The sequence below is a fragment of the Melospiza georgiana genome, chromosome 5, assembly GCF_028018845.1.
Source record: "Melospiza georgiana isolate bMelGeo1 chromosome 5, bMelGeo1.pri, whole genome shotgun sequence".
Classification (NCBI taxonomy): domain Eukaryota; kingdom Metazoa; phylum Chordata; class Aves; order Passeriformes; family Passerellidae; genus Melospiza; species Melospiza georgiana.
This window is the reverse complement of record NC_080434.1, coordinates 10,645,512-10,658,994: the sequence shown is the minus strand read 5'-3', so window position 1 is coordinate 10,658,994 and position 13,483 is coordinate 10,645,512. Positions and strand designations below refer to the sequence as shown.

At 36.5% G+C, this 13,483-nt stretch overlaps 1 protein-coding gene across 1 annotated transcript in view; it reads left to right on the top strand.

Annotated features, from left to right (window-relative positions):
• The window catches only part of KLHL2 (kelch like family member 2), a 54,088-nt gene that overhangs the window by 798 nt on the left and 39,807 nt on the right, over positions 1–13,483 (top strand). The window contains exons 2-4 of the mRNA XM_058025345.1: positions 2,220–2,345; positions 6,559–6,665; positions 11,206–11,327. Coding sequence (XP_057881328.1) covers positions 2,220–2,345; positions 6,559–6,665; positions 11,206–11,327 — 355 coding nt within the window. The remainder of the gene's footprint in view (positions 1–2,219; positions 2,346–6,558; positions 6,666–11,205; positions 11,328–13,483) is intronic.

Here is a 13,483-nt window from a genome sequence, read left to right as displayed (position 1 = left end):
TATGCCTTCGGTAGGTAGATTTCAGGCGTGATGTGCGTGAGGTTCTTGAGAACAAACTGAAAGAAACCAGTTGCAGACGGCTCTGGCCCTGTGGGTGAAATGGTAAGAGAGACCTCAGTACTTCAGGCAGAGTGGCACTTACCAAAACAGAAGGCGTGTGACTGAGGGTTTTGTAGGGTTCATTGCCTTAAAACAAAGTCCCCCTTTGAGACAAACAAATGAAACTTCAGCAAATTAATTTCTGCTTCATGTGAATTCCTCCATCTAATCCAGGTTGCTTGGCAGCTCTTTACGGACAACTCGATCACTTTTGTTTTCGTTGCATAGCTGTATTTGGTGTGTACACAGCCTGTATATATATGCAGATAAATAGATACCAGTATCTGATGCATTGCTTTGGGATGTAGAAAGTTGCAATGAAAGTGTTCTATCCTGAACTTGATAGGTCAGTGGTATAATTAAAAGCTGGGTCTCTTGGTTATAAGTCTTTGGTGTTTTGAATGTTTTCTGCAGTCATTGATTTCTGTCTATAATTTTTTGGAATTCTGATCACAACATATGTCACATAATGTAGAAAAGTAACCTTCAGTCTGAAGGAGTTTGTTAGATAGAAAGTATTTGTCTTTTACCTCTATGACCTAGCATATTTATGTGCTGAATAGCATGTAACTTGTTTGGGGTTTTTTTTGATTGATGCAGAATTCCTGTCATTTGTCCTTTTTCAGTAATGAATTGTATAATTTTCAAAATTGAACATGAAACTTTTAATTTGTATCAGTTTTGTGGTACACTGTAATAAGTTGGTTGTAGTCAGAGTTCTGTGGATGGATGTTACTTGGTTAATTTTATGGAAACTTTTTACATTCCTTTGTTGCTTGATGCAATTTTGTACTGCTTTGCTCCAAAATTTTGTAGCCAGTGTTGGGATAATGAAAAACAGAGCCAGTTACTTGGCTTTGCACAATTGTAGTGCATAGAACTTAGAGTTCTAGGTTAAAATCTTAAATTATTGTTGGCTTTTTCTTTTAAATTCATTAGACATGCCCAATTAAAAAGTTTCAGGTATAGTAGAGGAGAGGTTGCAATTATGTGAGTCATTGAATATTCTCAGTTTGACTGTGCTTACCTAACACTGGTAAGGCTGAATTTTCACTTGCAGTCAGATTGTTGATATTCCAGGGTTTGTGGCCCACCAAATGACTTCTCAGTGCCTTTGCTTATTTCCAGTTTAGAGGTTGAGGAATACAGTTACAATACTGTAGAATAAAGCATCACTGATGCTAAGCATTTTCTAAGTGCTACAGCAACACAGTTTGCTTTGTAAGAACAACGTTGTGACTGTAAACAGGAAACTCATTGATTTGGTTTGGCATGAGAAGTCTGCTTGCTGTTTGGACACTCCAAGTGACTGAGGAGTGTAGATCATGATTTTTCTACAGGAGTTAGTGTCTGTAGAACTTGGGTATGTCTTACAGAAAGAATTAATTGTAGCTAGAGGTCATGATTTTTCACACTGCCTAGTTCTTCTCTTGTTATTTGGAATGGGGTTTTGAGAGTAAAAATTAAAAGGCTGGTCACTTATGTACATTATGGTTTTCAAAACATTGAGTGAATCTACAAAAGTACACAATTTTTCTGTCACCCACTTCTTGTGCTGTGGCTAGGGAAAGCATGGATACTTGCAGTAGCCATTGTGTGCTCTTCCTGTCAGAGGAGAACCAGGAGCTGTGTGAAACAGTAACTGAGGTCCTGGTAGAAGGGCAGAGAGGAGCTCTTACCTGACAGGCAGTGAAGGCAGTAAGAGACTGGGGTGATGGTTGCTGCATTCTGCCATTGATCTGTAGGGCACTAGGTGAAAAGTGCCCAAAACTCTGATTCTGCCCTCACTTCACAGCTTATTGGAAGTATTCTAGACTATTTCTCCACTAAATAAAATAATATTCACAAAACCAGAAAACATCCTCATGTTTTCTTTAATATATAGTTAGCCTCTGACAATGTCACTACTATTAGTCACCAACTTACTACTTCCACTTCCATGGGAATTCTACCTATTCCCCTACACCTTTTGTAATAGGGAAACTAAAATTGCTTGGAGTAAAGGAGAAGTTTCAAGTGCAAATCTTCTTCGGGGAAGACGAAGGTGGCTGAAGTAAGAAGCAACAGCACTGGAGATTAGACAGAAGTATTAACTTTATTTTTTTCCTCTTTCTTTCCAGATGTACCAAACTTTGCCATCAGAAGCCCTTGGATCTGAAAGATGATAACACCGAAATTCACTGTCCTATTACAGTAAATCCGTGGCACATGAAGAAAGCTTTTAAAGTTATGAATGAATTAAGAAGGTATGACTTCACTGTATACACCTGCCTGGAGTCCAAAGTTCATTTTTGCTTTCATTTGCATTTGTTAAGTTAATAATAATAGTTTGTTTATTAAGAACATGGAATTTCAGAAGTGTAGCTGAGGAGAAGGATTAAATATACAATGAAGTGATAACTGAATGATAGCCATGTGATGATAACTGTAACGTATGCAGTATGTTTGTGCACTTCATAAGTTGGTCAAAACTAGTTTTGTGAGACTTGAAAAATACTTACAGGTTGTACTTAAGGAGTTACAGCTACTGATCTTCTCTTGTATGTATTTCATCTGTGGCAAAAAGTGACTCTGGTTGAGCCTTTGGCTCTCTGTGTGCCCGTTGTTGATTTTTGTGGTAGGCTGTGAACCAGAAAAATATTAAAATTTTCTAGTCTGGAGACATAGGTCACAGTGTAAACCAACTGACTGCACATTTTCTTAGTTATCTTTTGCTTGTGCCCTGGGAGAAATTGATGAACTCCCAAATCAAATATTGAAAGTAACTTTTCTCAATAAAATTTTGTAAGACTTTGAGGGATAATACCATCAGTTTCAGTGAAACTGGGAGGCTGATGCTGCTGATGTTCTTAGCATCCATATTGATTTATGTTTTACATATGAGTAGGTGAAGTGATGTTGAAAACTGTGACAGCTGGTAATTAGAGCTCACAACTGAGCTCTGGAAATCAGGACTCACAGCTATCACTGATAGTAATTTAGTGCTACAACTTACAGCAACAATGGAGAAATTAAATAAATAAAAATACTTCTCTAGAAGAGACAGTAATGGAGGCTGTGAAAATCCTGTAGTTCTTTGTTATTTCCTATATAAAATTAAAAATTGGAGAGGCTTCACCAGAAAGAAACACAGCAACTGATACCCTTTAAAAGTATGCCTCTGCCTTTGGCTTTTGCTGTTCCGTATAGATAAATCTTTTAAAAGTGTGTATTGGATAGACTGACACTTGTTGCTTCACCTAATTTATGCCCTTGGCTTTTTCAAGTGTCCCAGTAACCAGATGCAGTGTCTCAAGGAGTGTAACAGAGCCTGGCTAGAGCCAGTAGCAATGACTCCCTAAGGATGAGCAAGAGTTTGCATGGAGGAAGTTCCCCAGAATTAATCTTAACAATAGTTTTGGAAGTTAGAAACCTTACCTGCGTTTTGCTGTGTTTTAAGTAAAAGATTCACAGTCTTCCAGCAGAGTGCGTTTTTGAAGCCCATGGATTATTTTCAGAATATACTTTAGTTTCCATGGTTACCTAAATTCAAATTGCTGTAGAAGCAATTTGAGCAATTTTGCCTTGCATGTATAAATACTTAAAGTTTCAACAGGAGCTGTGCCATATAACCTCAACTAGTTGCCATTTAATAAGGTACACCAACAATATTTACAATTTAAGCTGAATACAGCTTTTAAGATGGTAAGTGGTAATTAAATAAAATTATAAACGTTTCTAGTTGCATTCATTTGTTTGAAATAATAAACAGAAAATCTTAAAAATGTTTCAGGCTTCATTGCTCTAAGCAAAGATCTAATATTAATCCAGTAAATTTTTTTTTTAATTTAGATTCAACTTTAAAAATATGGTGAATCTTAGTGCTTTTCATTAATGTAGCACAATTCCCGAGTATACCTTGGGTATTTGCCCGAGGTATACTCTCCAGGAAGTGAATAGCTAGTGAAAAAATAATTTGCTTAAGCATCTCAATACATTTGGTTTTGAATGCTTAAGTCTCTATGCTTATGTTAAATTTTTGGCTGCTGTCAGGTTGTCTGGCTCTAGTAGCTTGTTAATGAGTTTTTATGTGCCTTCAAATTTTGACAAATTTTAGCAATTTTGTCCTTTGTATTTTTTGTCATTTCATTGCGCAGCATCACCTCAACACTGAATAGAAAGCTCATTAGGAAAACTAATTAGTTCTTGACATGTGACAAAATTACACTCTGATGCCTATCTTTTCACTTTATTATAATTTGCTTTTATCACAAAGGAATTTGATGTTACCTATATTTATCAAAATTCTCGTTCTTACAAACAAGACTTTACCAAAACCTTTTGAAGATGGGGGTAATGAAAACTTTTGCTGTATGAACCAATGAAGAATAGCCTGCAAGCTGGTAAACAGTTGCTCAGTTATTCTTAAATGCATACTTGCTTAACCCCCTTTTTATCATTTTCCATACTCTGATGGTTTATCTCCCACAATTCTGTTCATTCAGTCACTCTATATAAGCAAATTGGTACAATGCCACTTCAGAACACCGCCTTTTCTAAAATAAATTGATGGGCCCTCATGAAATGAAGGTGCTGAGTTGCTGTGGAAGCCACAAGATGCTTGCAGCAGAGTACATGATTAAGTTTTTAAGCTCGTTTCTGCAGTAGTTTCTCTAGTTTGTCAGCTCTGTAGTAGCTCAGAGCATATTCATTCACCTGATGCAGTTCCAGACTAGAGGTGTTACTCTGTCTGTGTATGTGCAATGTAATTAATAACCCTAGTTGTGCATTGATGTAATCTGTTGCTTCTGGCTTCATTGTTACCTTTAGTATTTCTGTGCAACTAAGTATAAAACTTTTTGTTCCTGTTGTCAGGTTAAGTGCAGGTATCTGATAAAGCTGGGTATCTGATGCCCTTTTATGTGTAGCTTTCTGTTTCCATTTTTTTATAATAAATGTAATGGTTGTTTCAAGATCCTCTGAATTGTGTGTTTTGTCTGGTACAGTCATTGCATTGTACATGTTGTTTGATGATAACTATATTGCAAGCTAAATTTATGAGATTTACATAGTTGCTGTAGGTATTAAGAGTTGAAAGCAGAAAGATAATTGCCAGGATTGCAATATGGCCCCAAAGTTTACTTGTGGCCACCAAAAGTTTTGGTGTGTGACCTCTGCAAAGCCACCTTACTAGAGTCTGGGCTCATAAATTTGGATAATTTCAGAACTGAGAGATGACAGAGTTTTCTTTTGGACTGAGGTGAATATCTGAGCAGTTTGGCTGAGAGCTCTAGTTCTGCCCAAGCAAAATGCAGCTGCTCACCTGACTTTGCTACAACTCAGTGTGGTAGTTGCAAACTATCTAAAAATCTTCATTATGTATTCGGGAAGGGTAAAAAATTATCTTTTTGATGGGACTGAGAATAGAAATCACTAGATTGGTGTACAGCTCTAGGAATCCCTAAGGAATTCCACCCCTAAGGAATATGTTCTGTTAAGTCGTGCTTTTCCCTCTTCCCTCTGTTGCTATGGGTCTGAGTTTTGTGGATTCCATACTACCTTCACAGGGACAGTGCTAGCATGAACAGGAAAGAAGAGGTGACTGTAACCCTTAGTTAGAAGCTGTGAAGTGCAGCCTTTGTGTTGTGGTGTGTTTTTCTTTTTTTTCCCTTCTCCTTTTTCAGTCTAGAAAATTGGATTATAAGGGTTTAAGTGGAAGAGGTATAGCCAATAGCTGTAAACTGTGTTAGAAACACCTGTGTTTCTAATGGTTATAAATGAGATGTTACTTTATTGCAACTGAACAGGGAGGAAATATGTTACAGTCACAAAGGACAAGAATAGAAATGCATATAATGAAGATACAAAGTCAGTCAAGATACGAAGTTAACCATAATAAATTCTAAATTGTTCAGACTGGAAAAAATAATTGCTATTGTGTGCATGGGCTGAATATGAAAAATGCTTGGAAAACAGTGAATATAGAGAAGATTGAGTAGTGGATTTGTACAGTTAAGTAGGCATAAGTTTCCAATGTAATGTAATACAGGCACCTCAGTTGAAATTTGGATTCTTTGTTGTCTGTAAAGCCTTGTTTCTTATGTAATTTTTTTTTAGTGCTTGTATATATTAAATTCTGTTTTTTCCATCATAGTTGTTCAAAGGGGCCCAGACTTCCACAGAGAATGTTTATAAATTGGGCTGATACAAATTGTGGTTATTCAATGCAGAAAACTTCTGTGCAATGAATCACAATTCAGTTGTTTGATTTTTAAACAGTTTTGTGTACCCAAGCCCCATCCGTAATCTGATTGAGTAACAGCCATGTGGTTGTGTAACACATTTAAAAACAATGCTTCATCAACATTGTCTGCCTGCCTCTTTTGATGGCATGGGAAAAGAAATTGTGTATGATATAATATATACTTTTCTGTTGTAGTTCACTTATGTGAAATTGCCTTCTCTGATATTTCTAAATAGTCAAAACTTGCTGTGTGATGTGACGATAGTAGCTGAAGACATGGAAATTGCAGCGCATAGAGTTGTGTTAGCCGCCTGCAGCCCCTACTTCCATGCCATGTTTACAGGTACCAAATGTTTCAATACTTACTATGTTGCAATCCAGTCTAACTGTATAAAGAATAAATTTTCATGACTTTTGCTTTTTAGGATCTAATCTGATTTTTAGATAAGCCAATAGGAACATTTGGGATTCTTAATGATTTTTTTTTTGCGGTCTAAGGACATACTGTCAACGTAGCCTTTGTTAGCATGATGAATGCTTTAAAAAGTCTCCTTAATTAAAAAACAAATTAGATGTTAAGTAAGCCAGTGATAGTCAAGTTGTTATACCCTTTAAGCCTCTAGTAATCTCACTTGTCCAAAAGAAGGTTAAAATAACTTTCATGTGAATTTTGGAGTAAATTATGTCCTTTAAAAACTAGTGCTTCTACATTCTTCAGCCCATGAGCGCTCTAGGCTCTTAGTAGATATGAAAGCTTTCTGTGGCTTTGGCAGCCTGTAGCTGGAGTGCATGTTTCAGTATTTTTAGGGTAATTCTCCATGACATATGTACTCTGCATCATTGCCACTACTTTTCTGTACAGGCTTGATTCGACTTCTGCTCACTCCGTGCTGGCCAAGTTACTGCTTTACTGCTAGAGCGGGAATGCTGAAGGCTTGCAAGGCTAAGATAGGTTCAGGTTCATAGGAGCCTCCAGCTGAAATTCCTGTGCTGTAGGCTTAATTCCATCATGGTTACAAATCACATTGAAATAATGTGAAATTCCATGCCAAAGTAAGAATGCTACTAAATGCATGTTAAAATTAACTTCTGAGGTTTTGTCTGTTCATCCTGAAATCTTGTGCCAGCTTTGTAGTTAATGTCAACTGTCTGAAATGAAAAGACTTCTCTGTAATCCATTGCTTCTGACCACCAGCTCAGATGGAGGTAGAAATGTGACTCTTGGCCTGCCCATATGCAAACAGATTGATGTTTTAATAATTTTAATTGTATGCAACAAGATGGATGAAATTTGAAATGCTCTTGTGTTCTGGCGAAGCAGCTGAGCATTCTTGATTTTATAGGCAAATATTTTGACATATTCAAGGCCAGAAGTGGAGTAACTTCTACAAGAATGCTTTAAAATTGCTTGTAAAATTAAATATCTCTTCCTCAAGCAGTTCTTTAAGTTTGCACTTGTGGTTGAGGCAAACATTGTGGGTGACTGATAAATTCTTTCTTCATTTTTACTGCTGTCTATAAAATTAGAATAAAAAAGGCTGCTTCTACAGTTCCTTTTTATCACCTTAGTAGCAGAGAAATGCAAGCCTCTTATGTTAGTTCTGTATTAAAGACTAGCTGTTGTTGACTATCACATTGCAAATACTCTTTGCTCAGCATATAGCTTTTTATTATGTCTTCTGTGATTAAGACATTTCTGCTTGCCCTGACTGCCATTTCTGTGAAGAAGTTTATTACCCATTCAGAGTGCCAGTGCAGCAGTGTCTGTAGTTGCTCTCCAGATGGAATTACTAAAATCTTCCCTTTTAAGTTTTTTAACTTGTTTTATGTTTTTAAATGTAGGCTTTCTTTAGCCCCAGTGGTGCAGGAGGTGGGAGCACTCACTTGAGTAATGGGTGTGAAGTGTTTAACTAATATATCTGTGGTGAGGTTTGTGTAGTTGGTGAGCCACATAGGTGGGAGCTTAAATAGAATTCAGCTGTGGCTTTAAGAGTTATCAGCAGATTTTTTACTAGGTTTATATGTTGCCCACAGCATGGCCCAGCTGTGGTATTGGTGCATTTCAGCCATTCCCCACACAAAAATTCTTGAATTTCATTGTGATTGTTCTCTCCATGAAGCCTGGAATCCACACTTCCTAGGTGGATTTTTATTCTCATTCAGTAATCTGCAAGTTCAAATAAGCAAATTTGATCCCTTAACCAGCCACAACCAAAGGGAGAAGTATCTTCTATCCAGAATAAAACACTGATTGAAAAGACAGTGGTAAAAATTGCACTCTTATCTTTGGGGTTACTTCTTGAATAGAAATTAGAAGCTTATATTTAAACATGTGTTTGCAGGTTGATTCCATCATTCTCTGAGTCATTAAATATTACTGCAGTGCAGGCTGGGATATGGCATTAACTGGGTTCAAACTCTCTGCCTGTTAGTTTGTTTTTTTTCCCTTTTCCTCATTTGTACCTGTAATGGTAGCCCTAATAATTATCAGGAAAGAAAAATTTACTGTCTTTTAAAGTTACAAAATGTAGTAAGTTAGTAACAATTATCCCATGAGGAGATGGGGAAGAAAGTCCCTGCTATTTAATCTATGTTAATAGGAATACTTCTTTTGCCTTATACAGTGGAATTATTTAGAAATATAATTTAAATCTACTTAAATGTTTAGAGGAATTGAATATAAAGCATCAGAGAAGGGACTCTTCAGTGGATATAGGGGCTGACTTCAGATACGGGTGACGATGGCAGTTATCCTTAGGGATTTACCTGCTCTCTTCACTTCCATTCTCTGTTTCTAAAATTCTTGGGTAAAAAAAATAAAAAAGAAGATAAAGGCCTTCTTTGCATTACTTTATGAGGAACGATGTAAGCTTTTTAGATAGCCCCTTTGTATCTTTGTAGCCCCTTAGTATCTTCAACTCAGCTGTTGCTTTGCTGCTGCTGCTTGGGAGGTTGGATCAGCTCAGTGCTTTCTTTCAGTTCATGATATTCTTTCCTGTCACTAAGAACTCTGTGGAGACATGGTGGTGCTGCTTCCCAGTCATAAACTGAGTTCTTCAGCAGGTTGAATTCTAGACTGAGCCTGCCTGCTGAGTGCATCTCTGGTTTCCTCTATATGATCTAGCAAACAGGTATGGGTTGATCTAGAATTGTATAGGATTGCACATGTGGTTCACATGAAAGTTGGAAGCAAGTATTTTTGGGATTATTTTGGTTGGATGTTTTTTTGTTGTTGTTGTTTCGATGTGGGGTGTTTTGTTTTGGTTTGGTTTTCTTTTTCTTGTTCAGGGTTTTTTATTTTTATATTCTGGGCCTGGTTTTTAAATAGAGAAGGTGCCTATCCATGACTCTAAAAGCCTTGACACAAAATCTGAAAACAAATCTAATGTGCTTGCAGAATATCAAAATCTGCTCTCCCACACACACAGTTTTCCCAGAGGACCACCTCCACAGCAGCTTGCATAATAAATAAGTTGCAGCTTACATGCTCTGAAGATCAATAGGTTTAATCTGTGTCAAACTAGAAGCAGGAACTTGGAATACAGGGCCCTGCAGGGTTCTGCAGTCATCCTTCAGAGATGTAGGGGAATGTTTCAGAAGTGCAGGTGAAAGGAGAAAGTTCTGTGGGAGCTGGATTTTGCTGGTTTTTATGTCTTTTGAACTTCCTGCCACTTAAAGGGTTGATTTGCAATGCCATTCTTTGCCCTTCAGCTCAAAAAAAGGTATGGTACCATGAATAGTGGTGACAGATTTGTCAGTGATGAGCTCTTTGCTGAAAGTACTGGGTAAAATGCATTGTTTGACACTAACCCTGGAGACCAGAAGGTAACAAGCAATGAAAATGTGTATGACTTCATAAAAAAAAATCAGCCATGGTTAGCATGTTTTTGTTCACTTCTCCATCCTATCTGCTTTTCTTGTTGTATACATTAAATTTATTATATCACCAATACCCTTATCTCTAGATGTCTATGCCCAAGGGAAAGAAATTATATCCTATATAGAAGAATAAGAAACTCATATATTCAGAGATTGGGATATACTCTTCCAAAGTGAAATTTTATATATCTTCCAACATCACGTTTGTAGTTCATGTTTTGTTTCTCAGTGAAAGTCAGTGCAAGAAGGTTTAAAGGTCTGAGATTACCTGATCTGGAAGTTATATAGAAGATTATAGTCATTACTTCAAAATATATATTTGGATAATTATTTCAGCCATAAAGGAAATATTGCACTTTGAGAAACATCATATTTTAGAAGGTGGAAGATATTTTGCAGGCCTTTCTATGAAGATGGGTTGTGGCATATGGCCAACATGTCAGCCTCCACAAAATGAGATCCAACAAGTTTTCCCTTGCTTACCATTTTACCTTAGCTTGAGCTGTTAAATTGGAGCTGCAAAAGAGGTGAAATCACCAAGGGAATAATAAGTAGGCAAGGAAAGAAATATGTATGTTAATTCTTCTGTGGGGATATAACTTTTCTTATTTAAATAAATTTACTCTGGACTGTGTTTGGTATGCTCCTTCAGTTAAGAAGTTAATAAAGCTAGAGTACTTTAGTATCTTGCTTTCCCAGCAAAACGTTTTTGTATGCATTTGAAGTGTCATATTTAGGTCTGATAACAATATTTTCCTGATACTGTACACTGGAAAAAATAGGTCACCTGCACTAAAAGTATTAACCCAGGTAGCATTTGCATGATGACAACAAAACCTTCCTTCCTCATTGGAGGAAGGAAGGAAAGGAAGAAATTAAATTATTAGTGTTGAAGTTTTTCTACTATCACAACTGTTCATGCACAAAATTTCTGCTGCTGTTAAACTTCTACATTCATGCTGTATTTCTATCTTATTTACTTGATTAATAAACTGTGTTTGTAGGTGAGATGAGTGAAAGCCGAGCAAAAAAAGTTCGAATAAAGGAAGTTGATGGCTGGACTCTAAGGATGCTTATTGATTATATTTACACTGCTGAAATTCAAGTTACAGAAGAAAATGTGCAGGTAAGAGCGAGAATATTTTCTGCAACAAATGAGATGCAATGTGCAGAGTCATTTATTTTGTCATTGTAGTTCAACTCCAACATGGGAAATCTCATCTGTAAACTGGAATATTTTCAGACCTAGTGCTTACATAGTAAGTAGTCATGCTGTTTAAATTCTGGCTCAAATTCAAAGACAATTCAAGTAAATTAAGAATTAGTTGACTTTAGTGGTCTTTGCAACCAAACTTTATGTAATGCAATAAAATAGATGGTCTACTCTGCCTAAAATTAATGCTGTCAGCCACCTCTGTACCACCTCTTCTCTAATATTTAAGTGAAATTTACATAAGCAAAGTAGATTTATTCCTTAATGTGAAACCATGTTTTCCAATTAAGCTGTCCTGTTTATTTTTTTCACTGTTAGCCTGCACAATAAAGTACTTTTCCCTGTTCAATCTCTGTAACTTGCTAGTGACCAGCTGTGCAGAAATGTTTAGCTACTGATTTTTTTTTTTAATTAAATCAGCTTATATCTATCATGAAGGTTTTGTCCATCCCACACAGAGGTAATAAGTTTTTCCAATTGGCTGTACCTGAAGAAATTAGAAGAAAACAAATACTAGCTTAGAAAACATAGCCTCCTGCATTTAATATTTTCTAAATGGAGGTGGACTTAAGATGGACAGAGTAGATTTTCCTTCCAGTATCTTTTGAGATTTTTTCTAGACATTTGATAAGTTTAAAACTAGTTGCATAAGGGATGATATATTTAATTCTCATGTTTTCCTTGTACTGCTGTGCTCTTCTTTCTATTCTTGCCCAATGCCAAGTCACTGGTTATTAGCAGTTATTTTGCTGCTTTAGCAGAGTAAAAAACCATGTTGCTGTGTTTGTCATTGAAAACTTCTGTTGCAATTATGTATTCTGAAATTAATTGCTTTTACTGGACATTAGGCTGAAATTAATAGCAATTTTATTGGCTGCTGAATCCAATGGGGACACTGCTTGTTTTAGCCATGCTTGACTGAATACTTCCTGAAATGAGAAATGCTGCCAACAAAATATCTTGCTACTAAGACTTCCATATCTTAGGTCATAAGTCGTTTAATTCTGCAAGACTAATTTCTTGTCTTTCTTAATGACTTGTTTCTTAAGAATCTTCCTTTTTAAGGAATTGTTCTGGCCTGATGATGAATGTACACAGCGAAAAAAAAAGGGCTGAAATTCTGTTGTATTTTACCCATCTGGTGGTTGCCCAAATCTCTGCTGTGGAAGACCTTGAGCAAATCCAGAGCTGTCAGAGATTCCCTAACAAACCTTTTGCTGCTTGATCATTCTGGCCTTTCATCCTTAAAGCAGAATATTCTGTCTTGCTGACAGAGCTTGATGGCCCTAATCTTGTACATTTGATTCATAATATTGGAGGAGACAACAGGTGTGCTACTGTATTTTTGCTGTCTAGGAGGTGCTGTCTAGGAGGAGGCATCATCACCCGTGCTTGGCAATGCTTGACTCTTCCATGTTAATAGGAAGGAAAAGCATTACATTTCTTCCTCATACAGGAGTCTTTGTAGGCCAGAAATCCATGGGTTTAACGCTCATGAGTGTGATTGGGCTTTAATTTTCATGGCTTCATGTTATCTGTCTAAAGATAGATATCTGATGATGCTGGGGATGTTAGTATAAATAATATGGCTTGGTGAGTGATATTACAAGTTTATGGTTGCTTGAGTACTGAGAAGAAAGTCAGACTTCTAAGTGGGGTTTTGATTTTTTTCCAATATAGTTACACTTTATTGTTGATGGTGAATATACTTGTAATATGACTGTATTGTATGTAAACTTACTCTGTCACTTTCATCCTTTTTACATTATTATTACTAGATATGTAGAGTTTATTTGCATTACAGCAGAAATAAGCGCTGTGGATAAAAATAAACATGCTGATGCAAATTCTTTTCCTTATGCTTGAAAGCCAAGATGGGGAAATTGTTGCTGTGACTTTCTGGAAACCTAGAAACCTAGTGCAGATTGTCAGGCCTTAGTTAAAAATGTGTTCTCTCCATAAGCGTATTGCATGCTATTGAGATTAACTCTAGCTCTCTATTTCTTGTCTATATGACCTAGAATATATTGTGAAATTTTGGTAGTTAGGAATCTATTTTGTAGGAATAC